Here is a 27660-nt window from a genome sequence, read left to right as displayed (position 1 = left end):
ATATGTTTACAACAATATTTGCAGCTGCTGCAACAGTCACATAAACATTGAAAGAATATAAATACAAAAGTTCAAATAATGATGTGCCTTTAATTATGATCAATGTTCATTACTAATCATCCAAGAATCAATACTCTGGAGATGCATTTTGTATTTTTGTATTTTGCAAACTTGAATAACATAATGCGAATTACCCACATAATATCAAACACAAAACTAACTATTTCAGAAAGCCCAGGTTAGAAGCCACAAATTTCTTCAACTCTGTAGCACTCAGGGTATGTAGTCGTTTAGATAATTACACAGATTTTGACTCTGGCACAGAGTATCATGTGAATGATTACCTAACTACACACATTTCCCAGAGATACAATCACAGAGGCCTTAATGGAGAACACCACACAACCACATAAGGAAGAAATAACAAGAATCAAACACACTTTATCATACAATCATAGAAAACCAGGGTGGGAAGGGACCCCAAGGATCATCTGGTCCAACCTTTCTTGGAAAAAAGAAATCCCCACGAGACATTGTTGAGGCACTGAAAATATGTGGAAAGAGCACTCATTCTGAGAGCATAAATCATCATTCTCTTAAAGATAACAGAATTGGATGGTTATTTCTCACTAGGAAAAGCAGAAAAGCATTTTGTGAGACTCATAAACCCACATTCCCCAGACAAGGGAATCTTTACCATTCCTATCCCACTCCCTTGGTATTTTTTTTTATTTTTCAGTGAAAAATAGGGAAGAGTGAGAGCAGTGAGAAACCTGATGTTTTGGGAAAAATAACCCACTTGGTATTTCACTTCCCAGTACTAACAAGTCTCAAGACTAAATTCCCCCCTTCTGCTTTTTTGCTACTTGGGACATTCCCAACAGGGCTGATCCTGGTGTACTGAAGCAAGCATGCACACTCACACTGCTTCTGTAGCAACAACATCAGCACCATCCCTTTAAAGATGTTTTTGAAGGATAGATTTAGCTGGGGCTTATAGGTAACTGTATAAGTTGTTGTTTCTGGTGTTTCTCTATTCCTCAAACTCTATCTCACCCCATCCCACAGCATAACTGTCCTGTTTTCAAGTTTTAGGAAGATAAAGAGCATCAAGCACCATAAAAAAAAAAACTACCTAACATACCCATTAATAAGGTAACTTTAAATTCTTCCTCTTGATTGGGAACATACTTGTATACATCTAAAGTGTAGGAATTCACATAGTTATGTCTGATACAATAAATAAAAGGCTTCCCCAGGAGTCACATAGAGCACTAATGCAAGGGGTTGCAGTACATGGAGCTGTAGAAAGTGTAAATTTTGACTGTTTTCCTTTCAGTTCAGTACCCTGAATTTTCAGGTCTCTCTATAAAAATTGGCTTGGACTTTCTTTGTGCCATTAGAAGCAAAAAAATTTCAGAAAGCCAGGTAAATAAGGTCAGTATTTGCCCCATTGAATTAACCCACAGAGGTCTGTTAAGGCAGTGTTTTCTCATACCTCATGGAGACTGAACGGTTGATGAACGCTCTGAGCCTGAGAACAGCCACATCAAAGCAGACCTGAGGGTCATCTGGTCCCATGCCCTGTACCACCATTGCCAGAAAGAGCTGCTTCATGGAAAATTTCCATTTTACCTTATATGCACATTTACATTTTTCAGCAGTAATAGAGTGTTTTGATAAGCTGCAATCAACCTCCAGTCTGCAGTGAATTTTGACTTTTTGTTCCAATTTTAAACACCAAAACCCAAATCTGGATATGGCAATTCCCCATAGTCCAGAAATTAGGAGTCAAAGACATTCACTTCCTAAAACAATATACAGAGCCAAATCTGTATTCTTTCTCTGCCTTTCCCCATTTGGCAGAGGGGAATAATCCCATACAATGGTACATGTCTGATATGATGGTCATGGGGAAAATCAGAGTCTTGTATCTGGAGAAGTCCTACATTACTAAGGTTTCTTCTGACAGCAAGGGAAAGAAACATTGCCTCCTGGTGATTAAGACTGTAATTATTATTATGAATTCTGAAACACTTTGAATTACATGGTACATTTTCTTTAAATGGGCACCATCATTAGTGCAAGTTGATTTGAACCAATGGTTTATTTGATCCAATGGTGTAATAACCCTGTTTGCTTCACATGCTCAGCACATTTTGCTCAGTATATTGTATTACTGGCTGGTTGCTATAAACAGTCCATTCAAATTTAGACAGAAGCTTTTGGAAAAGTTCTATTTCCAACAGATATGTGAATAAGAACACTAACTGCATTGATCAGGAATTACTGGTTTCTTTAAAACTCTTTTAATAATTACCTGTGTGCCTCAGGTTCTCAAAAACATTCACAGGTTCTAGCTGAAGTTCCCATTCAAACAAAACTTTCTATTCAGGCCAATTCTAATCTTTAGTCAATTAAAGATCAAAAGGATGTCTGCCAGACAGCACTGCCAAATTGTGAAATTTCTGCAAATAAATCAGAATCAAGACTTCCCCAAGGTGGAGTTAATAAAATACATCCAGCCTCACCAATAATTCTGCAGCACCTTTCTCCATGTACTGAAGTATAAAAGCTTTGGCTTTTATTGTTGCAAAGCAGGCCTTAACCAAAACTAGCAATGGAAGAAGAGGAAAAAATAGTCTTTAAAACTTGGCCAGATACACTTTTGTCAAGAAATGATACCTTTTTAACCACTGTGGAATTAAAATGTACTTTTTTTTTTACTGAAATTCTTCCAAAGTTCTGGTTTGAAAGTGTTGGAGAAAAGCCAGACTACATCACTGATGATGTTCAGAGCTCTACAACCAGCTCCTCTTGGGCTACTTCGTATTTGAATTTTTAAAGATATTGCCAGGAACCAAATACAGTTGTTTGCTCTCCACAGCGCTTATAGCATTTTATAAGGGTCATATGCTGTTCCTTCTCCTGAAATTTCCATGCTCTTCAGAGAAGAAACCATTTCTAAAGAAGCATCACAGTCAAGTATATATAAAGCTGAGAGAAGCAACACCTGCTCTGTATTATCCTCCTTTCCTCTACTCAGAGCAGGAGATGAAGTCACATGTATGTTAAGAGGCACTGCCTTACAACCTTTTTTTCTGAATGGTGTGAAAAATTAGAATCTAAGTCAAACTTAGATAAAGTCACAAGCTAGAATAATGGGGCAGTGATTGTCCCTGTGTGCTGAGCACTGGTGAGGCCACACCTTGAATCCCGAGTTCAGTTTTGGGCCCCTCACAAGAAGGACACTGAGGGGCTGCAGTGTGTCCTGAGAAGGACAGTGGAGATGGGGAAGGGTCTGGAGCACAAGTCTGATGAGGAGCAGCTGAGGGAGCTGGGTATGTTTATATCATAGGCTCAAGGGGGACCTTATCACTGTACAACTGCCCGAAAGGAGGTGTTAGTGAGGTGGGGATCAGTCTCTTCTCCCAGGTAAGAAGAAATGACCACCAGGGGTGGTTTGGATTGAATATTATGAAAAATTTCTTTACCAAAAGGGTGGCCAGCCTTAGGAACACACTGCACAGAGATATAGTAAAGTCATTATCCAGGCAGGGATTTAAAAGATGTGTAGATGTGGCATTTAGGACATGGTTTAGTGATGAACATGGCAGTTCTGGGTTAATGGTTGAATCTTGGAAGTGTTTTCAAACCTAAACAATTCTATGATTCTCTGATGTATTGGTATCCTAGTGATGCAATCATTATTTTTGTTAACCATCACATTTCACGAAAATTTTGGGCTATCAATTAGTATGCAAAAAGTCCATTGTTCAGCTCAAACAACTTGGCTCTCCATTGTCTCAAAACAACACAGAAACATGCACCCCTGTTTGGTCCCTTCAGCCTTGAAAGCATCTAATCATATAAACTCCTGCCTGAGCTTCCAGAATGACTGATATGACAATTTACTTTCTTTTAGAAGCTGCAACTTTTGCTAAGATGACAAGGCACACAATGCATTCCTGTTGGTGTACGAGTGCCTGAGCCAATAGGGTTGGTTTTGCGTGCTTTTTAAACACTTGACTTTGTACAACTGAAAATAAAAATTTGGTTTTCAACACAGATAAAAGACTGAAGTGGTGCACTTCAATGGGTTCCTCTGAGAGCAGCCTGTGCCTTCAGGGCCTGGAGCATTCTTGCTAAAAAACTGGCTGACAATGGACAGGTCTTTGTATGGAAATCCAAGGGAAGGCTTACTACGTCTCAGTGGGAGTCCAAGGACAAAGACAAAACTGGGTTGATGGCACAGGGTTAAATATGGGATGAAAGGGGCAGGTCCGAGGGTCAAGGTCCCAAAAGGGACAGGGAAAAGTGGTGCAGAGGAGGGACAGCCAACCAGGGGAACCAATGGGAAAACAGAGGTGGAGCAATACAGCAAGACATAGCCAATGTTGATCAAGGAAAGTAAGAACATTCTGGAAAAGGTACATATAGGGTGAACAGGGGCTGAACAGGGGTTGAGCAACTGTACAAACCAACAGAACTCAAGGTATTAACATGTGCCTGCAAAGGCGTATGAGAGGGAGGTACTTCTCACCCTGACCTTAGAGGGTGTTTCTCCATGCCTACTCTTGCCCCTCCAGGGCCAAAGTGTTACAGCTGTAGTGGGAGGCCCATGGGCCTCCACAACTCCCCCTTTTCTGCTTATTAAGAAGGACCTCTGCCATAGACCTCTGCAAGCACTTAATAAAACGTGAAAGCATAGTCAACACAATAAGATTGATAAATAAAATTCACAAAATAGTTTTAACTAAAGAGGACAAAAGTCCATCATGGGGTCCTATTCAGTAGGGTTGAAGCCATCCAGAAGATCCTCCTCAGTCTTCTTCTTCCGTCTCTTCCATGTTTCTGTGGTCTCCTCCATTGGGTTTTTTTATTCCTCTTCTGGTTGTTCCATAGCCAGTTTTACTGCTTCCACAAAGGGTTTTATATTTTTCACTGGGTTCCACCTTGGGCCAGCCACTGTGGAAACACAAGCACACCTTTCCCCCATGTTATTAATGGAAAGAGGCCCGTAATTCATTTGGTCTCAGGGTCTTTGATCAACACAGGCAGTTTTGCTTTTAGCTGACTGTTGGTCAAATGGGTGAAATGCCCAATGACTGGGGGAGTAGGCTCCATTAATGAATTGTTCAGTAAGTTGAAAACATAAATAGCCTTTGCCAGTCTCTCAATGGGAGATTATGTCTGGATTGCCCCTCTCTGTTGAGGGACAAGGACCTTATCAAGGACCTTCTTGATGGAGCAGTGGACCCTCTCGATGATAGACTGTCTTGTAGGGGACTGTGGTATGCCTGTAGACCACACTGATTTAAGAATTGATGGAACTGGTGTGAGGTTTAGGCAGGGCTGTTATCTGTTTTAATTTCTTGGGGAATGCCCAAGATGGAAAATGCTAACAAATAATGTTTAATTACATATTTTGTTTTTTCCCCAGCATGTGCAGAAGCAAAGACTGCTCCAGAAAAGGTGTCAAGAGACATGTGGATGTATTTTAAACACCCAAAAGGGGCATAATGTGTCACGTCCATTTGCCAGAGCTGGAGACTGCTCAATCCTCTTGGATTGACTCCTGCTCTGACAGAGGGAAGGGCATATGATTGACAATTTGGGCACATGGCCAGGATGGATTTTGCCTAGTCTCTAGTGTTGTTAAGCATCCTGACCAAGGCATGAATGTTTTAATGAAAAAATCCTGTGGCTGACCTTAGCTTGTTCAAAGACATTAGGGAGTGTGGTGTTTTCTCCCACCATTGCTAGAATGTCTGCTCTCCTATTTCCCTCTGCAATGAAGTCAGGATGGATGGTATGGGACCTTGTGTGCATAGCATAATATGGATGTTTTCTGTGGGATAACAGATAAATTAGGTGGGAGAGTAAATCGCATAATTGGGGGTTGGGAATATCTTTCAGGATCAAATTTTCAGCCCACTGCACTACACCATAGACATAGGCTGAATCTGTAATTAAATTAATTGGTTCTTCAAATATGCAAAAGACTCTGACTACTGTGCCAAATTTGGCATCTGAGGGGATCTGTGGACAATTTCAATGTCCGACAGTCGGGTCTTTCCAAGTAACAACAGATTTATGGGAACTCCCAGACCTGTCTGTAAAGCCATTCAGAACCTTTAATGGAATTTGACTTTTTAGAGGTTTGGGGGCCAAATTGAAGGCTGAATTAAATAATTTGTGTTTTAGAAAACGTATGGACACTTGTCTAAGGTGTATTGCAGCAGCTCAGATGTTTGTAGAAGCTAATTAAGATGTTCATTGGTGAGGGGAAGGTATATGTTGGCAAGGTCCACTCCTGTGAGGGAGAACAGATGTGCTTTAGCTCTTATAATTAATTGTGCCATTACTTCTTGTATTGTTGTGATAGTCTTATTTAGTTGATGAGTTCTAAAAACCCATTCTATCATTATTAAAGGATTAGTTGACTTTTGATCCCATTGGAAAATCAGAGCATCAAACTTGAGACTTATGCTTAGGATGGCCAGGGAAAAGGGTAAACTAGGATTGCACCTGTGTGCCTATTTGGTTTATATGGCTTGGGCTACCTTTAGTACTGCTGACTTGGCCTTGGATGTCAGTGATCACAGAGCGTCGAGGTCCTCGTTGCCCTTCAGGAGCTGGAACAATAGCACAAGGTCCTTGGTGGTGATCCCTAGCAGTGGACGAACCCAGCCGATATTCCCACAGAGCTGGTGTAATTCTCACAGGGTTCCTGGGCTCATCCTTGATCTGCAGAGCTGGGGTGTGATGGTCCTCTCTGCAACCTTGAGGCCAAGATACTTCCAAGATACAACCTTGAGGCCAAGACGCAGTCTCTTAGATCTTGTCCTGTGTGATCTCAAATCCTTGTCTTTGGACCTAATTGATTACATCTTGGACTGCACGGTCCAAAGTAAGTCTCTGCACACACAAGTACGTCATCCATATAGTGAAAAATAATGATATTTTGGTGTTTTTCTCGAATGGGTGATGGCATCCAGGCCACAAACCATTGGCAAATAGTGGGCGAGTGTTGGATCCCAGAAACCTTGGTTTTTTGAGCTTTCTGTGCTTTCTGGCATTGACCCCCTGGAGAACACTGCTTTTGACCTGAGGCCTTGGAAAAGGCTTCCAAATTTAAGTGATGGAGTTAAAGTCATGGGTGTGTAGTAAAATAGAAGCGTACAATTTCACATGGTGAAGGGTTTTAAAGCTGAGTTTTTTATAATATAGTAATAGGTATGGGACAAGATGGAAGATTTTGGGTGGTGTCTCCTTTCAGTGTTTTTCCTTCTTCTTCGTGGTTTCAGGTAGTAGTTTCTGGTTAGACAATTAGTGCTGCACTGTCGGTCACAGGACTTTGGTTATTGAGTCAAAAGTATAAAATAATATAAGTATTAATTTTCTATTAGACTGTTTAGCTTTAAAAGACCTAGTAGCTAGCTAGGTTCACCTCCATTTTACTCGCTTTTAGCTAGTAGCTAAAAGTATTACTAAACTCTCTGTACTTTAAATAAAATCTAATAAACAACCAAACCCAAACACGAAAAAATTAATCTCCTTCATGTTTTTTAATCCTAACGCTAAAAAAAACAAAACAAAAAAGAACCTTCAAACAAACCAATAATTAAATAGTACAAATACCACCTGTTACAGGTGAGTTCTTCATGTCCTGAGGCAAAACTGTTGAATGGTATCTTTGTAGAGGTGCCTGTCTATTAAGGGATGGAACTGAAAAGGCAAAACAGAAGGCATCCTCTGGATGTAAGGGAATATTAAAGAAGCAGTCTTTCAGGTCGATGATGACCATTTGCCAGTCTTGTGGTAGCATTGAGGCTGAGGACAGTCAGAGCTGGAGGGGACCAATGTCTTCACTGACCTCATTGATTTTTCTGAGGTCTTGCAAGAGCCACCACCTGTCTTTGCCTGGTTTGCAAATGACAAAGACAGGTGTGTTCCAAGGGCTAGTGGATGGTACTGTATGGCCCTTGGACTGCTGCTCTTGCACAAGGGACTGCAAAAAAATAATACAGCAGGATTGTGAGGAAGGGGAAGTACAAGAGGCATAAGGAACAGATCTGATGCATTAGCAGATATCTACCTTCTGAATTCATAGACTTAAATATTTAAATGACACATAAACATTTGGAAACTTAGGTGTTACCGGACTAATGAGTTACAATACACTTTTTGATAGAAAACTGTGCTCTTGGCAGTGGAGGTTGAGAGTTTCTGAATGTCAGTAGCTTTACATGGCTTTGAAAAGCACTTAAAAGCTAAAATAATTTTAGATGAAGAGAAAAAGAATGAGATAAAGAAACTAATATGATGTGAGGGGAAACTATAGTTCCATGGGCAGGCAATCTATAGTCTCACATCCTACCACTAGCACTTCTCACAGGAAGAAGCATTATCCCTGATGCAGCTCTTAAATTGCAAACTGGGCACTTCCGACCGAAATAAAGTAAACCAGATGATGGGATGGTATCATGCTTTATCTCAGCAAGGGAAAGTGAATGGGAGGGGAGGTAAAATTTGCTAAGCAAAAGACAGTGTAATAGCATAGAAATGCAAGGGAAATAATAATAATAGTAGAATTAGAATATGCAAAACAAGTGATGCACAATGCAATTGCTCACTACCTGACAACTGATGCCCAGTCAGTCCCTGAGCAGCAGCCCCTGGCCAGCTTTCCCCATAATTTATAGGCTGAGCATGACACCATACAGTCTGGAATATTCCTTTGGTCAATTGGGGTCATCTGTCCTGGCTGTGTCCCCTTCTAGCTTCTTATGCCCCCCCCTTGCTGGCAGGGCAGCATGAGAAGCTGAAAAGTCCTTGAGTTAGTGTAAACACTGACTCAAGCTTAGCAACAACTAAAACATCAGTGTGTTATCAACACTATTCTCATCCTAAATCCAAATCCCAGCACTGTACCAACTACTAGGAAGAAAATTAACTCCATCCCAGCTGAAACCTGGACAGAGGGACACAAACACATCTTCTTTCAGGTACCACAGCTCTAAAAATCTCCTTGTCTAGGATAGAGAAAGCAGCACATAGTCTGTCTGAAGTGTATCGGTCTGGCAGCAGTCCCCTGGAAAGGAGGCTCTTATTACAGTCCACGGCTTATCATCATCCTAAAGAAATCACATCTTCTTGTCTTCCTTTCACAAGGGAGAAAGATAAGAATAAACATTACCAGGTCTAGTTTTGTGGGAGGGATATCAATAGCACTAGGGTTGGTTCACTGGTTCACTTCTGCTGGGCCAGAAAGCCAGCGCAAGAGTCTTCTAACCACTCACACCTTCTACAACAGGAAACTGAAAACCATTTTTGATAAGCACGCAGCCACAGAGGTCACAGGTGGAGGCATACAAAAGGGGTTGATCCAAGCCAAAGCTACTTTCATCTCTTTTGCCACTGAAGGACTTTGTCATCTTCAGACTGTCCCTTTACCAACACTGCAGGGAACTTCCAGAACGGCTTCCCCTGTTCTGTTCCTGTGCCACTTCAAGGCCACTTCAGCAGAGACCTTACCTTTAAAGTCAGCACCAGTCAGGACAAAAGGTCCAGATTCAGAAGATTGTTTTATACAGACTTGTTTTAGCGTGATTGCAAAATATCTATCTTCCTATTAAAGCAGAGCTCTTCAAGTGTTTGTTCAAGTAATGTTCAAGTGATCTGTATCCAAAGAAGGGCAACAAGGCTGGTGGAAATGTTAAAAAAATGTGTAGATGTGACACTTAGGGACAGGATTAATGATGGACCTGGCAGTGTTAGGCAAATGGTAGGACTCAATGATCTTGGAGATTTTCCAATTCTACTTTGAGCTCTAGGATGACTGGAGTCCTTCTCTCTCCTGAATCCACTGTTTTCCCCTACTCTCCTGCCCCCAAGGACCACTCAGCACTGCAGGAGAACAGGACAGGCACTCAATACCGTACACAAAGACACAACACACGCTGTGTCCAATGCCTTTGTTCCCAACAAGGAGTTGCCAAGCCCTGCAGTCCCTGTTGGTGAGGCAGCTCAGAGCTATGGCACTGCAGCCAGGATGCCACTACAAATACAGCTGTACCGTCAGCTACATACAATATTTAAATGGCTGCCAATTCAAATCCAACTCAGTTACTTTAAAAAGGATTCAGCACATGCTGAAAACCCTGCTTTCAAGAAAGTCCAGGAGTTAAAACAGATCCCTCAGAACAAAAAGGGCCACTGGTTTCTGGAGAAGTGCAAGCCAATGCCAGGTCCTTGTCTGTGCTGGCCTTCTCATCCATCCTGCAGTCAGCAACATTTAGATGCCCCACACACATCCACTTTCCCCAGCCTTCCCCTTTTCCTGGTGACAGATTAGTCTCAGCAGAATTAGAGGAGCAAGGGTGAGTGAAAGGACAAATACAAAATGAATGCTTAGCAGGAATTGGGTTCTTTGTCTGTTCTTCTTTTTAAAAAGAAGTTCTTATGTAGAACAACACAGTGCAGAATAACCATTAGGCTTTCTATTTTAGAATGAATTTGTCTTACATATCCACAGCAAAAAGTTAAACTCAACAAAGGGCTGCTAAACACTTCCTCTTCATTGACATGCTGTATCCACCTGTTCCAGTTTGGGGACAATTTTAGCCCAGCTAAGGAAAGCTTGTGGCCAAGGGCTTGACACAAACTCCCCAGGCAGTTTTCACTAGACCAGTCCAAACTAGCCTTGAAGAGTTCCATGGATGGGGCATCCACAGCTTCTCTGGGTAACCTGTTCCAGTGTCTCACCACCCTCATAGCGAAGAAGTTTGTTTTAATATGTCATCTAAACCAGCCTTCTGTCAGCATGAAACCCTTCTGCCTTCTGTTCCTACAGCCCCTGTAAAAAGTCCCTCTCGAGTTCTCTTGCAGGTGAGGCCATAGACAGATTTGTGGATTACCAGGAACTGAACTCATGTAAAAAAAGGGCAGAGAAAAATAGAAGAGTTAATTACAAACCAGGATCACATTCCAGGAAAAAGGTGTCAGAGTTTAATGATTTGTCTTCATTCCACACAGGAGGAAAAACTTTACACATTTGTTACAAATGATTAAAAGAATAACTTTTAAAGGTAAGAGGAAACTGTGAAAGACTAGTCTGCCAAAGCAATGGGAACAGCCCAGCAGCAGCAACTGGTTTTGTAATGCTAATGATCCATCACAAGAAATCCAGCCTCTCCTGGGAGAAATTTGTCTCAAAAAGGAAATAACAAATGAGAGAACTGGAGTCAAAATACCACTATGGAAGAACAGATGCTGCCACAGCAAGACTGAAACAGTCTAGCTCCTTGTAAGCTCTGTTTGTTGCTTCCCCACTGTTCTGTTCCATATCTGTATAATTTATTCCAAAGCAAAGTTATTGTTTTAAAGACTCTATGGGGAAGGCTGTGTGCCTGCTAAGGGACATAGTGCCGATTATATCTTGCTCTTGTATGCTATTATCAAAGGCATTGCCTTGTCTGGGATTTAGCAAGACTTTTAATTAATGGCTTCCAATGATACATCCGCACTGGAAAGACTTCTCTCATTAGCTAATTAGTCTATTGTCTTAATTAGGCAAGTCAGTTTTACCTCCTCATTGCCTTGCATGGGAAACCCTCGTTTTCCCACCTAGGTTTTCCCTCAAGTCAGTTCCAAGCTTCTCTGTACTGACTTGCTTTTTGGAAGGACTTAGAGCAAGTTGCTGGCAGACAGCATTGCCTCACCTTTCCATGCAAGTCTAGACCAGGCAGGGAGCATTTTGTTCACTGTAGCTGTTCTGAAAACAGAGCCCTCTCAAGTCCCCACCAAGGTCTTGGGTCATTAGAAACTGGGTCATCAGCATCCGTCAGGAACAAGAGCGCATTGCCTTACAAATTCTCTGTTTTCCTATGAGGATAACACCAGTGCCAGTGGGGTTGGTATGAGATGATCTTTAAAATCCCTTCCAAAACAAAACAAAACAAAACAAAACTGGTCCCCTGAAGGACCAGAAGACCAGTACATGTGCTGAGATGTTCAACCCTACTAACCTAGGTGAGAAGTGACCTGAAGTTAGGCAGCTTCCAGCAGGCTGGGTTTGTTGAACTGCTCTGGGCTCAAATGTATCTCAGCAAAGAAAGCAGGTGGATCATCTGCAGGAGCTGCAAACGTGTGCCTTGTCAGGGACAGCAGAACCATGACTCCTGCTGCTCCTCCTTGCTCTGACTGCTGACCACAGTAGTAACAGACAGGACTGCCTCTGTCAAGGCAGGAATTTGTTCAACAGCCTCCCACCACAGATATCCATCCTGTTTCCATCACACGTGCCCCTCCTTCTCCCATCACACGTGTTTTTCTGCAAGGCCACATACCCCACTTGCATTCCCTACAGAAGCTGCCCTGGATGAGCATGGCAGAGGCAGAGTTTGCAATCCATATTGTAATGTCTAACCATTTTGGTGCCTATCAGGTACACGTACTCTTGTTTTGTCAGCAAGCTTTCCACTTAGTCCAATTAATCACTAATTTTGACTAATCACAAGCCATAATGGCAGAGCTCACCACTGACTTAATACTCACGTCTTAGGTACAGTAGAAAATGTTTTTTTCATTTCTAGTCTTCCATTGAAAAAGCCAAGATATCATCTCTGCCTTGACAACATATACTTCTACATAAAGGCACCAGTGTATTTCAATCTAGCTTAATTCCTCCCTGCAAAGCTGAGCACTGAAAACTCCAGAGATGCTGCCAATATTTTTGGAAAGGCTAGAAAGGAAACAGGCAGAACTAGTGATGGAAAGCAGAGGACAGCTAACTCTTCAACTTATCTTGAGAGAAAAGCAGGAATACTAACTTTGGCAACTCCAGACTACTCCAAATTCTACTGGAAATCTCTTCCAGGAATATTTTATGTTGTCATGATTTGCTCTCAATCTCTGTACCAGGAAATGGAAAGGGTGTTTACTACACTTGAGGTAAAGCTAAGGTACTTTATGCCCACGTCTTCATGGCACCACTGGCCAAACTCTTTGTGAATTTCAGCTCTGACCTCTTCCCTAAATACACAGCAAAGCCACAGGGCTGTCCTGGGGGTGCTCTGAGGCCTGACTACTTCACTTGGCTGGGCAATCAGGGCCTGGGGTTTGCTGTTATTTGGGCTGGCTCATGTCAGCTCTGTAGAGAAGCCATCAGGCCAGTGTTGAGACATCACCACCTTCCCAGCACTCCACAACTGAGAGTCTGCTCAGAAAGTTCCAGAGGTTCTCAAAGATGAGGAGAGAGGATCTTGACATGTAGAGACTGAAGAACTGTCTCTAAAGGTACTGAGGCTGAAGAACGAACTCAGCTGGCAAAGGTGCAGTAGTAGAGGGGGACTGCCCAGACATTCAGCCCTGGTCCTGAGGCACCTCTGGCAGTGCCAACACAGAGATAAGACCCAGACAACTTCAGCGAAAAGCTTCAGGTAGGGAATGACACAACGTACAGCCCTTGTCCTCAGACAGCATGGGGCCAGGCTAATGACAGCCTATTGTTCTGCAATTCAGTTTTAATAAAGCAATGACTTGAAACAGAAAGGATTTCCATGGAATACCATTTCTGAAAGAAATACATTTAAGTTATTTTTGAAATATTATTAAATCCACTAGTGAATATTTTGAATGTGGTATAATCCATTTTCCTGGAAACCAGCCAAGAAAATCTGACATCAGCACAAGGGAAGTGCCACCATGCTGCCATCCCTGTCTCACTGCTCCCTCAGGGACATGAGCAGGAGCCTCACAAGCCTCCCTCCTCCATCAGTGTGCCTTAAAAGCACAGTTTACATCAGCTCTTCCCTCACCAGGCAAGCCTGGATCCTTCCTGCTGATCCCAACTCTGCTCTCCTATGAGCCAGGGACCCTCCGTCGGCCCATGGAAGCTTCAAAGCCGAGTGCTGACAAATGCATTGGGAGGGCCAATGCAAGCCACTAAAAAGGCTGGGCAGAGGTATTTCAGCAGCCTGCAGGTGGGACTGAGGGCCAAAGAACTGGCACAGTGAGATCTGGATGGCTCTTGCCATTGAAATTAGCCAGCAGATGCCAGCAGGAGACAAGCAGGTGGATTGGGTGGGTGCAGAAGAACCAGCCCCGAGCACAGATCATCACGTCCCGGTCTCCAGTAGTTCTACCCTAAAAGCAGAGCCAAAATCCATATCCAGGCACCAGGACTCCAGTCTTCCTCTTCTCTACCTGCTGTTCACTCTACAAACCCTCCTATGCTATGTTTGTATGCAAGTCCAGGGATAGCTTAAGCTGCAGTGATCACCTAAAGAATAGGGTCACCTCACCCTGCAGCACACAGGAAAGATAGTTACTCTGCACAAGTAATTGGAAAATCCTGAACCACCTAGAGAACATCTCCTTTTCCTAAATTGCTCCTTCTGAATCTCCTCACAAGTAGGACTTAGCTAAAACCACCAGAGGAGCCCTGTACCCCCTTCCTGGCTCATGCAGGCAGCTGTAGGCACACTGGGCAGGCTGTTCCCTCCCACCTGGCTGTCAGGCAGCATTCCCTGAGGCAGCATAGGCCAGAGCTCCATTTCCTAATGCATCCAAATGCAACTCTGCTATGGATTTCACCCATCTCATTAAGATTCAATTTGATCTATTTTCTACTGCAGTATCTGCAGAAATAAAACAGCTGAGACCTGAAGGCCAGACAACAGGCCAAGAGTAAGATGAAATATGTTAAACTCCTTTTAAGTTATGGCTCACAGAGCACATGGGAACTGCAGTTGTGTACCTGCTCAGCACCACAAGGCTGGGGTTTGCTCCCAGAAAACACCAGGGTCTCTCAAACCCACCGACCCTTACTGCAAAACATGAATGTCTGCAACAGGCAGAGCTGCTAGCTCTGCCCACCTTTCCTCTTGGGATGGGGAAGAGATGCAGCCTCAGTCAGTCAGTCAGAGGTGCAGCTCAGTCAGGTGCAGCTCAGAGTATCCCACTGCCCACCCTGGGTTGCATTTTCTGCGCTTGCTACATCCCATCACAACTCCTGCTGTGGCCAGATTCTCACCAGTCCATTAGCATTCCCACTTATCCCCCTCCTCTGTCACCCTCTGTACATCCTCCTGCCCCAGGCCCAGAAACATTGTATCCATATCAAAGGACAAACAGGGATCCAGGGCAGGTGAGATGCTGGGCTGCTGGACGTCAGTTCCTTACAGACACTGCAGCATTTGTCAACATCACATCTGAAAGTGATGCTGGGGATTGCTCAACAAAGCAAGATCTGAGGTCTCTCAACACAAGGCATCAAGGGGATGGTCTCAGAAGACAGGGACTCACTGGTCCTCATTCCAACTTTCAGGAATGAAGAGTGTTAAAACATCAGAAAGCTACACCACAGGTTTCCTTTTACATCTTCCAGAAAAATAACTCCCATCAGACTGGGGTTGTTGCGGACATGACTGACCTGGGACTGTGGCACAGCCTTCTCCTAAGGACTGTCCTGTACTCCTCCACCCCTGCTCTCTGCTGTGGGACAGACTTGGAAGGAATTAAACATCCTGCACAGAGAGACAAAAGCAAACAAAATGCAAACAAAAAATGCAAACAAGATAAAAAAAGAAGAGAAAAATATAGAAAACCCATCTCTGAATTAATTTTCATTTTGTTTATAGGTCATGACATGACAGTTGTCTTTCTAAACCTTTTAATTAATCACAGAGAACAGTTACTTTGAGCACGTATGCCCACCTTCCCTCTTCCTGAAACATGTTCCAGCTTGTATTGAAGGACTGGCTGCAAGGTAATTAATTATTTACCATTATCTATGCCAGTACTTGGCTCTCCAGATTTTTTAGGAACATCAGGTCTTCAGGCAGCAATGTTCTTTGGGGCCAAAAAGAAAACAAGAGCCTTTGCTAGAGACAGGGCTTGAGGGATTGAGAAAGGGAGAATGGGAGCTCAGCACAGTGCTGAACATGGCTTGCTCTCTTGTCCATAGGATGGCCATCTGGGGAGGCAGGGTGTCATTTTACGTGATACAATACACAAATCTGCCTAATAATAGGATTTGTGTTTCAACTAATTTGTGGGTAACTGTATAGAGACCTACATGTGTAACAGAACTTTAGACAAACACTGCAGAGATAAATATTCTTCAGTTCAGAAATGCCAGAATTACTGTTTCTAGTGGAAACCTGACTCATTGCTGTATTGGTTTTGCATGGTCTGGTTTTTGGTACGGGGGGGGGGGGGGGGGGGGGGGGAGGCACAAAAACGGCTCCTGTGAAAAGCTCCTGGCAAGTTTCCACCATGTCCAGCAGAGCCAATCTCTGATGCCTTTGAAGTTGGACATGCTGGTGGCCAAAACTGGGCCAATAAGAGGGGTTGTTAACATCTCTGTGATTACATATTTAAGAAGGAAATCAAAACAAAGTCACAGGTTTTGCTTCTGGTCAGAGGAGGAGGTGCAAATGTGTGAGGGAAAGCAACACGGAGACATCAAGGTCAGTGGAGAAGGAGGGGGAGGAGGTGCTCCAGGCACCAGTGCTGAGATTCCTCCACAGGCCCTGGTGAAGACTATGCTGAAGCAGCTGTGCCCCTCAGCCCATGGGGATCCACGGGCGATGCAGACATCCCCCCGCAGCCTCTGGAGGAGGTGCCCACGCCAGTGTGGGTGGATGCCTGAAGGAGACTGTGATCCAGTGGAAGACCCGGTGGAGAAAGAGGGCCCCTTCTTCCAGGCTGGAGCACTCTGTCCTTGGAGGACTGCACCCCGTGGACCCACACCACAGCAGTTTTGGGAGGACTGTCTGACCGTGGGGGAAGTTCCCATTGCAGCACGTGCGGTACGGCTGCAGCTCATGAGAGTGGGCCCACACCTGAGAAGTTCACAAAGAGCTGTCTCCCGTGGGAGGGACTCCATGGTCTCACAGGGGAAGGACTCCTCTCTCAGAGCAGTGAAAGAGAATCTCAGTGATGAGTTGACCAAAACCCCCATGCCCTGTCTCTCTGCATGGTCAGTGGGAAGGAGGGAGAGACTGGGGGAAAGCAGTGTTTTAAGGGCTTATTTTACTTCTCATTATCCTCCTCTGATTCTGTTAGTAATAAATTCACTTTGCAACCATAAGTTGAGCTTGTTTTGTCTTGTGTTTCTCCTGGTCCTTGCCTCACTCACAAAGTGTTCATTAATTTTATTTTTTTTCCCCCTCTGCTGCCCAGTTGTAGCAGGGGAGGGTGTGCAAAAGACTTCCATGGGTGCCTGGCATTGGGCCAGCGTCAAACCATGACAATTCCTCTCAAATCATGTATTTATCACTTGACCACATACCATCTGGCTCCCAAAGCACTGGTACACCTGAAGTGCATGCTGAGCACTGCTGACTAACAGTGCTTCAACTCCATTCCCCAGCCACACATCCATGACTTACAGTGTTGTGTTCATGCTCTGCTCCAAACTGGGGTTTGGGAGTGGGAGGGGGAGCAGCAAATGACTGGGATTGGGATGAGCAAAAATTTCTGCTGGGAGTTACACACAGTTTCTCAAAGAGGCTCCTGAGATCTAGTGTTCCTAAAAATACTTGCATCTACATAAAGACTTTTTTCCGTGAAAAAAAAAAGTAGAAAAAAACAAACCCAAATATTGGAAGCTTTGACCTCACAGAGCTGGTGGAATGGAATCCCCTTGGGAACATGAATGGAGCTGCATGAAGGTCCAATTTAGAAATATTTCTGAAGCTACTGTGCTACAAAGCAACTTAGGAGTTGCTCATGCCTCAGTGAGTTGCTGCTTCCTCTGGAGCTCTGGGAGCACAGCATGGGAGCAGCACAGCATGGGGCCACAAATGCCACTTGGAGCAAGACAGTGGCTGAGCCTCCTCCTTAACACTCTGGACACTGCCCAGGAGGAGCCCACAGAAGCACTGATGGAAGGAGGGATGTGCCAGGGCATGGATGGGAATCCAGTCTGAAGCCTCACCAATGCAGCAGCAGGTGAATGTGAAGGTGATGCCATCAGAGACCTCTCTAAATCAGTTTGGCCATGGGGCTGTGCCTGTGGCTCCAACACAGCCTAAACAAATGCAATGTCTTTGTGTCTCAGAAAGATGTGCAAGACATCTCCTAGGAAAAGACAGGTCAAGACTGTTCTCCACTTTATGCTCCTATTACACTTAGAGTTCGCCCTTTACCTTAATCTCAATTGATTTTCTCACAGGTTTTATCCCACTGTCACTCCTGCTTCTCTCACCTCCCACAGCCAGCAGCCCCACTCCAGCATCCACCTGCAGAGCCACAGAAGCAGGGGGCTGCAGCAGAGGGACAGATGCATCCCCACCTGCACTCCTGCTCTGCTGCTCCCAGAGCCCAGCACATCCCCACAAGAGACCACTTTCAAAAACTTCTCTGCACCTCACTGTGCTGAGCCCCAGCCCCAGCCAGGCTTCTCTGGAGCAGCCCTAACACTACTGGTACCATTCCCACAGTTGGTGGCACAGGGGGGAGCACTGGCAGTCAGCTTGATATGGCAAACCCATCACCAACTGGCTGGTGCATCAGTAACAAAGCTGAAAGCAACCTCTGGCATGGACTGTCCCCCTCTAGAGCAGAGACATTTGTCAGCAGCTCACCCCTCTAATGACACAGGTGCCCCTCCCTGCTGAAGGGCAAGGGGATGCTGGGTGCAACCCTTCCACATTAGAAGACCCAGCAGGTACGGAGAGGAGACCCTGGAGTGTCAGCAACCTTCGTACTGTTTAACCAACTCACAGCCTGCTCCCCTCAGCAGAACCCCTCCAGAAAGCCCAGCCACCTGCAGCAGGGCCCCCAGCTTTTCAGGGGGCCAGGGGCTGGGTACATCAGCAGCACTGGTAGGAGTTTGCTGTAGACAAGTGAATCAGTGGAACAGATGAGCAGCTCCTGAAGCATCTACCCACAATGTGCAGCAAGAAGAGATGTAATTTCAGGCTTATGGCAGATGCTGGAGGGTTTATGGTGCTAAAAAAAATTAAAAAATAAATCTCAACACCTACATATAATAGATCTCTTTCTAGGACAAGGAAATCCTGCAGTAGCTGGAAGAAAACCTATCACAGTTTCTAACTACATTTGAGGTAAGGAAACAGAAGGTGGTCCAGAAGTACATCTCCTAAAGGTCAGTTTCACAAAACTAGAAAGAAACAGACACAAAAATAACTGAGAGAAAACATCTAAATATAAGTAAGTGTGACAATCCTTATTAGAGGATTTTTAAAAATGCCTTAGTAGAGCCCTCTTTCCCACCAAGAAAAGCAATGGTATATTTAAAATACATACATTTGGTTTAAAATAAGAATTTTTTAAGACAAGAGGCAATTTTTTTTTACAAAAAATTAAAAATAACAAAAATCCACTATAAAAATCAGAGCAAATTTTATAGAATTCAACATGTTTTCTAAAGAAACCTAAAAGATATTTAAAAAACCCTAGAGGCTTTAATGCCTAGAGGCATTTCCTATCAGGAAAAAAGCAACAATTTATCAATACATTAGGCTTGATGCTAAAAAGTACAGTGAAAGTATCCTGATATAGAGCTTGCAGAAAGTATTTCTTATCTTTTCAAATACGTATGACTTAAATCTCAGCTGTAGCAAAATTCTCTGAGAAGTGAGTTGGGAAGATCCCCAACACCATCTGCTAACCATCCTTCACATCAGTAACAAGAAAACCTGGACTCAGAGCCTTTGAAGGAGGTCACCCAAATTCCTAACATTACTTTAAAAAAAAACCAAAAAACCAAAAAAAAAAAAAAAAAAAAAAAAAAAAACAGAAGCATGTCCCAGGCGAGCCAGGAAGTTCCAGAAGTCTTGGAATAATAAATAAAAAACCCTGCTCAAGCAAACAAAAACTTAGCACAGTGCCAGAATTTCCAGAGGGCAAACAGCCGACCCAGGAAGTGCAGGCTGGTCACCCTGCCCGTGCTCCCAACAGGGCGGGGAGTGGCCAGCACTCAGGGATGGAAACATACCTCCTGTAAGTCAACACAGTTTTCTGGCTGGAGGGCTCGTCAAATGGATCTAGTATTTCTTCTCAGAGTTTGCATTTGGTTGACAAAGGTAACTGTGTTGACATAATACATACAGACTTCTGTGTGATGCCTGACTTTGGCTGGTGTGACAGTTCAAGAACAAAATTCCCCCCACTATGCAAACAGCCGTGTATAATGTATATCCAGAGGTTTAAAAGTCAGTTGATCCCAGAGACCTCATTAGAGTTGTACCTGCAACCTAGAGAGGTTTTGGATCCCCAGAGATGGCATTCCCAACAGTGAAAAGAGCCTATGAGGCAGCAGAACTTGCTCTCTGTACACAAAGCTCCAGGCAGCACTGCTGGGAGACATGGGTTTCCAGGGAATGCATGTTTGGGCTATGTGCCTGAGTTTGCAGAGAGTTCAGAAGAACTAGAGAAGAGTATTGCCAGAGCCTCTGCCTAGGGAGCAGGCTAGCTCATTGAAAAATATTGGCTGGTTTTAGAGCTGATTTTCACACTTGTAACGCTGGCCAGAGTCAGAATGTAAAGCTGTAAACTCAGCCATGCCAGCAGCCTTTGTTTGGTCCTGATCCTGCACATGCCACATTATACACAGCTCACTATTGTTGTTTCTTACTTGGGTCCTAATCTGTGCTCAGCGCTCTGAGCCACTTTCCAGTAACAACATGGGACACACCAACTTATGTTATACCTTCCTAGATGGACAGAGAAGTAGTGTGGCTTCTCTTGAAAGAGCAAGTTCTTTCCAACTCCCCTAGTGCCCAGCGTAATAGCAGGATGGTCAGGTTTGTCAAAGTTTTCAGCTGTCAAAAAACTTCACCCCTCCCATAAAGACATACAGACATCTTTTCTGTGAGAGGATCAGGGTTATTCCTCATACGCTTCACCCTCAATCATGTCATTGCCTGCACTACGGGAACGCAGACCAAAGCATGGAGCTTTTTTTGAACTTCTCTGACCACACAAATATCTCCAAGTGTCCAGGCAGATGGATGTAGGAAAGCCCAACACCAGAAATTCTCCAGCATGACTGGCTGAACAGCCAGATGTGGATGTGAACTGTCTATTACAAAGGACACCTGGGGCTTTCAGTAAATCCCAGTTTCCTCTGCCCACAGGCACCACTCATCTCCTTCTCTTTGTTAGTTCCAGGCAAATGCTGATGTGAGATGCTGCCCAACAGTCACATTCTTGTAGCTATGTGCTGTTGTAGCTGTGGGCAGTGCTGAAGTGACAATTGACAAGCTCTTTAAAAATGTCCAGGAGAATGGACCAAACCCCTCCCCCCCATAAGAGTGGTCACCCACCACAACCACTGAAGCAGTGCCAGTTACACGTCCCAGCCTGAATCCAGCTTATCCTGACAATACAGTTTTAGCTCCAGCTGGATGACCGTGCATGAGCTTGATCCAGAAACAGAGGACTTAGTCCTCCAGGATTTGGCAAGAGCTGACACAGCCATCACAGGTGGCCTTTTCATTTATTGAACTGCTTAGGGTATATTTGCACATGAGCAGATAAACCCTTTGCCCAAAGGACTTCAATTTGGCTGCTGGGCTCTGGATGAGCCCCTCTCATTCACGTGGCTGCTCATGTGTCAGGAGGAGCATGAGTTGAGATGAGATCCCTGACTTTTTGTCCTGTGTCCAGGGAGGCTGACAGACTGCTTACTTCCCAACACAGAGAGATGCAGTATTATCTGAACACCCTATGCACATATGATCTTTTTAGTAACACAGGATGACAACACTTAGAGGCAGGTTAGACATTTTACTTTACTGAATCAGACCATTCCCACTGACCTGATCACCTCACCCCCCTGCTGCTGAACCCCTTCATCATTTAGCACAGGCATTCCCAGTTTAGGCTGTAAACTGAAGGAGGAACAGTGCTCAGGTGAACTGAACAGGATGGGTCTTAGGGCTTACCACTGCTTCAAAGTTTGTCACACTGAATTCCCCACTAGTCACACTCAAGTTCTCTGTGCAACAAGAGCCACATCCTCTCAAATCAGGAAGGTTAGCACTGATTGCACTTGTGTTGACTTTATTCCTACACACTGACAGCTTGTACAGAGAGCAGACAACAGGCTACTGACAAGGACTAAGATCTGGAAAATATCTCCATGATCACTTCAACACAAAGCTGTTCTTTTTCACTTTCACGGGAGCTTTAACTCAATTCACAGTGGAGGCAGTCAAACATGAAATGCATTCAAGTGATCAATGTTTTGAAAGGTAATAAAAGCAGTTAATAGCTTCAAATCTGCTTGCAGCCAGATAACATAAACAGCTAGTTAGTTACACTGGGGAGAAGGGTAGGGTGCTTCTTTTTCTTCCCCAGAACCACTGATTACAAGTTTGCAGCACCTACATTTTAAGCAAAGCTGAAGAGAAGATCAAATATGTTTTCCAGCTATACTGCAGTTTCTCATAAACCCAGTACAGCCTGTCTGTGTACTATGGGTCCTGTAGGTAGCATTTCATGTAACAGTTAAAAAGCAACTCATTCTTCGAGGTTACTGCATCCAGTGCCTGCCCAAGCCAATGGCCATTTCTGTGCTTTTTATCATTAATAAATCAATAAAATGTTAGAGGCACTGGAGTGAAATTGTCCTATCAGGCTTGTCCATCATGTACTTTTACTGAACCCTGTTGAGTTACTGCTTATTTACAGAAGGCTGAGAGAGACAGTGAGACATCAGCATCTCAAAATGCAACTTGGATCATAAACACTACAGATACTTCATTAAAGCCATTTTACAAGCTATAAAACTGAAGGTAATTTTATGTCTCTCTCTATAAAAGCAGACAGTGATATAGTCCTCAGCAAAACATACTCTATGGTAAAATTTAAGCAGCACTACACAGACTACTTGAAACTCCTTACAGAGCAACTTATATCCAGTATAAGTTCTCTGTTAACATTGATATTCAGTACTATTTCTTTGCTAAAATAACAGGACTTTGAAGGAAAGGAATTTATACCTTCAAATAATTCAGCCTTCTTAAAAATACTGAATAATATCAGTTTAACAATTTTCCTAGGTGAATTCATTAGGAAGGTCAATACATAAGGCTACAAAAGAGACTTCCGAATTACCCGTGGAAAAAACACGTAAATTCTTCATTCTGTATTCAGCACAGCAGATTCACGATAAAAATACTAAAACGCTGAAAGGCTGGAACACAACAGCAAGTGTACAGCGTTGTAATGGACTCGTCTTAAAAACCCGAGCACTCTTGCTCAGTAACCTGACGCGGCACTCGGAGTCGCCCTCACCTGCGCCGCTGCCCCGCTCCTCCCAGCGCAGGTCGGCTGAAGGGACGTGGGTTTTACCTGAGCTGGCTCCTCCGTTTGCAGCTGCCTCTGGGGGACAAAAGTTTCGAAAAGTCGGAGGACAGCAGCAGCAGCAGCGGGACGGGACGGGCAGAGAGTGGGTCGGGAACGCGGCGGTAGCCCGCTCACCGGAGAGAAGTGACGGGCGGGCACTACACCGGCTCACTGACATACAGCTCGGAGCCCTTGGCCGGGGCAGATCGGACCCGGGGCTCTCCAGCGGAGGTGCCCTCACCGCCCCGGTGCGGGACGGCCGTTCTGCTCTCGCCGCCCTCCGCCAGCAGCGGGGCCGGGGCGGCGCAGCCCGGGGCACTGAGCGGGGCCGTGCGGGGCAGCCCGGGGCGCGGAGCGGAGCCGTGCGGGGCCGTGCGGGGCAGCCCGGGGCCGCTCCGCTCCGCCCGCCCCTCGCGCCCGCCTCGCGCTCACCGGCGTTGCGGAGCTTCTTGTTCCGCAGCACGGACAGGATGACCAGCGCGTTGCCCAGCACGTCCACCACGATGGTGAAGATAAGCACGGCCGCCAGGCCGGTGGCGGCTCCCGCCGCCGGGCCCCCCTCCAGCCGGCAGCCTGGGCAGCTCTCGTTGCTTCCCGGCCGCTCCATGCGCGCCTCTGCCGGCCACGGCCGGGGCCCCTCCTCCTCCCGCTCCGACGGCAGCTCTCATCCCCGGCCCGGCCCGGGGCGAGCCCGCCGCCCCCTCCTCGGTGGTGCCGCCGCCCTGCCCGGGGCGGAGCGGGGGGGGCCGGCCGGGGGTGCCCGGTCCGCGGCGGGGGCACTGAGGCGCTCTCCGGGCCGATGGCGCCACCGCGCGGCGGCGCCGGGCAAGGCGGGAGCGCGCGGGATCCCCGCTCGGAGCCGCCGGCCCCGCGCTCTGTGCCCACCCTCCGGGGAACCGAGCCCCGTGCCCACCCTCCGGGGAACCGAGCCCTCTGCCCACCCTCCCGGGGAACCGAGCCCTGTGCCCACCCTCCGGGGAACCGAGCCCCGTGCCCACCCTCCCGGGGAACCGAGCCCTCTGCCCACCCTCCCGGGGAACCGAGCCCTGTGCCCACCCTCCCGGGAACCGAGCCCTGTGCCCACCCTCCGAGGAACCGAGCCCTGTGCCCACCCTCCCGGGGAACCGAGCCCTGTGCCCACCCTCCCGGGAACCGAGCCCTGTGCCCACCCTCCCGGGGAACCGAGCCCTGTGCCCACCCTCCCGGGAACCGAGCCCTCTGCCCACCCTCCCGGGGAACCGAGCCCTGTGCCCACCCTCCCGGGAACCGAGCCCTGTGCCCACCCTCCCGGGGAACCGAGCCCTGTGCCCACCCTCCCGGGAACCGAGCCCTCTGCCCACCCTCCCGGGGAACCGAGCCCTCTGCCCACCCTCCCGGGAACCGAGCCCTGTGCCCACCCTCCCGGGAACCGAGCCCTCCAGCCTCCGCTGCAGCCAGGGACGCTCTCCGGCGCTAGGAGCCCCGTGCTGCCCTCGGGCAGAGGTGCCGGCAGGGAGAGATTACGACGCCAAGTTTCGCACTTCGAGTCGCTGAAGCCTTTCCCGGTGCCTTTGCTTCCCACTGCCCCGTGGCTCCGCTCCCAGCCAGCCACGCCTCAGGCAAACCCATCCCCACCGGGAATTTTTCCACCAATTACGCCAGAATAAGACCATTCATTCGCTTTCGGTTTAATACTTTCTACCGATTGTAAACGTGCGCGCTGCAGAAGGCTCAGCAGTACTGTAACTTCAGCAGCCCGCTCACTCAGCTTCTCAGCCGTAGGAAAACAGCACTCAGCCGGGATACCCAGCTCTGGTAGCAGGGATACCCAGCTCCCGCAGCCCAGCCCCATGGCTGGGGCTTCCAGGCACTTTCTTGTGCTTTATTCCACACCAGCATGATCAAGAAGACACCAAAACGCAATGGTCAGACTGTGGCTGCAATACCACAACCACACGAGCTCACAGATTTGTTCACAAAACAAAATCAGAAAAGAGAAACTAGGGATACTACAGAACCCTGGAATGGTTTGAGTTGGAAAGGACTTTAAATGTCATTCAGATCCAATTCCCCATGCCTTGGGCAGGAACACCTTCAGGAACACCAGGGTGCTCAGAGCCCCATCCAGCCTGGCCTGGAACATTTCAAGTCATGTGGCATCCACAGCTGCTCTATGCAACCTGCACCAGGGCTTCATCATCCTCAACAGTCAAAAAATTTATTCCATATATCTAATCTAAACCCACCCTCTGTCAGTTTAAAGCCCTTCCCTCTCATTCTATCACTCCATGCCCTTGTCTAAAGTCCTTCTCCAACTCTCTTGTAGCCCCTTTAGGAACTGGAAGGTGCTATAAGGTGTCCCTGAAACTTTTTCTTCTCCAGGATGAACAACCCCAGTGCTCTCAGCCTGTGTTCATAGCAGAGGTGCTCAGCATCAGCCACAGTCAGGACAGAGGGCAGGGGCATGCTTAAACTGTCCAGCACCACCTCCTCTGACTTCTGCCCAAAGCCACCTCTCTGTGTGCAGGTCAAAGTGTCCAAGCAAACATTTAGGTTGTGTCACAACCCATCACGGGGGTTTTTACTCCTGCCTGGTCGAGTGAGTCAATAACAAAGCAAAAAGCAAAGCTTTTGATAGCTCATTCCCTGCCAGCAGAGGACAAGCAGCAGCAAGGCACTGCAGAGACCAGCAGCAAATAGTGTCTGCCCTGGCCTGGTGGCCCAGGGTCAGAGCCAGCCCTGCACATGTGTTCAGAATGTTGTTAAGCCAAGCTGCTTTAAATGCCCTCTTACCATTACTCCATGATGACTGGAGAGCACTCAATTTTGACCAAAAAAAAAATTTAAAGAAAATTATCAAAATCCTGGATTCTTGAATTGTTAAGTAAAACATTTTGGCTTGATATGTAGCTTCTTTTGGCTTCCTTTTGACACTGCACTGAATTCTGAATAGTTTTGAAAATGTTTTCTCTGTGTAAACCAAATGATTTTGTTCATGCAGTTTCAGCTGCTCTGTTCAGGACATACCTGCAGACAGGAGTAAGGTCAGCTCTCGTGGAGTTGATAGTCTGATATCCTTTCAGCACCTTTCACCTTCACTCTGCTCTTCTCTGTCAGTTTTGCACCACTTATGAGATGCTGCCAGGTGTGTTTCAGCTGTGGAGAACTGGGATGTGACTTAAAGGACCTGAACTTTACATACAAGTGTCTTGGCAAGAGCACCAAAGCTACCCAAAAAATTTGGCCTCACATTTTAAAAACCCTTGCTCACACAGCAGTGCAAGGTAAAGGGGATGTAACATTTCATTAAATGAATGCAACTGGGAAAACGTAAGAAGGGCTTTTTATCTGGCCACTTTTTTGGTGTGTAATTTGTATCTGCAAAGAGCGGTCTTTTTCCTCAGCCTGGAGTGGCTGCCCTAGATGGGAAGGTCTGAAGAGCTCTATCAGGCATATGAGCATTTGCATAGTTGCAGCAACTAATCTTCTGTAAGAAACTTAGAAGAAATGATGATAAATGCAGTGAGTAACTGTTTTCATCAATGGAGTGATTTAGATGAATGATCTTCAGGCTGTTTCCTCCCACCTTCCTGCTAAATGGACTCTTCACTGCTTCAGTCAGGACAAGGCAAGCACTCTAGGAAGCAGTGGCAAGGGGAAAAAAAATGAAGGTAGAGATATCAATGAGACCTTTTTAATTACACTTTACCTAAACTGCTGACATAAATCACACTGAAATGAGAGTATCCCCAGTGTGTTAAAAGAATTTAGGCTCATTTGATTGTGTAAGGATCATGAATGTGATCGCAGGAGAAGGCACCTGAATTAGGGTCAGAAACCAGAACCCTTCACTACCTGAGCTACACCAGGGAGAGTAGGTACATGCATGCAAACAGGAAGACAAAGTAGAATGTAATCAGTGCAAAATATTCAAGCACCGTAAATGCACACTCCTTGTGCAAAATTGTTGCAGCTTTGCTAACAGGGAGGCTGAGAGGGGCAGTGCTTGGCACCCTCCTGCCACGCCCGTCACAGCAGCCCTGTGCAGAGCATCTCTCATCCCTCACTGAGCATGTCCAGTGGCACAAGACATCCCTGTTTCCCAACCCTATCTACCAGGGCACACAGCTTAATAAGAGTTAATCGAGGTATACTATAATAAATGGAAGCTTACATAATTGGAAAATAGCTGAGGCATTAATCTTCCTTCTTGCTACCTTGAGTCCTCTTTAAAAAGATTATTTTGTCTTCAGAGACAGCTTTAATGCTACTTAATGAATCGCTTATGAATGAAGATTTCTTTTCTCTCCTATACAGGGACAGGCTGATTACTACACTGATTGTCACAGA

At 45.8% G+C, this 27660-nt stretch overlaps 1 protein-coding gene across 1 annotated transcript in view; it reads right to left on the bottom strand.

Moving 5' to 3' along the window:
• GPR50 (G protein-coupled receptor 50) overlaps positions 1-23938 on the bottom strand; it is a 43083-nt gene extending 19145 nt beyond the window's left edge. Inside the window, exon 1 of the mRNA XM_062502766.1 lies at positions 23764-23938. Within this exon, the coding sequence (XP_062358750.1) occupies positions 23764-23938 (175 nt within the window). The remainder of the gene's footprint in view (positions 1-23763) is intronic.
• Between the last annotated feature and the right edge of the window lie 3722 nt (positions 23939-27660).

The sequence above is a fragment of the Cinclus cinclus genome, chromosome 15 (assembly GCF_963662255.1).
Source record: "Cinclus cinclus chromosome 15, bCinCin1.1, whole genome shotgun sequence".
Lineage (NCBI taxonomy): Eukaryota > Metazoa > Chordata > Aves > Passeriformes > Cinclidae > Cinclus > Cinclus cinclus.
Note: the sequence above shows the minus strand (reverse complement) of the source record. Positions and strands in the feature narration are given on the sequence as shown.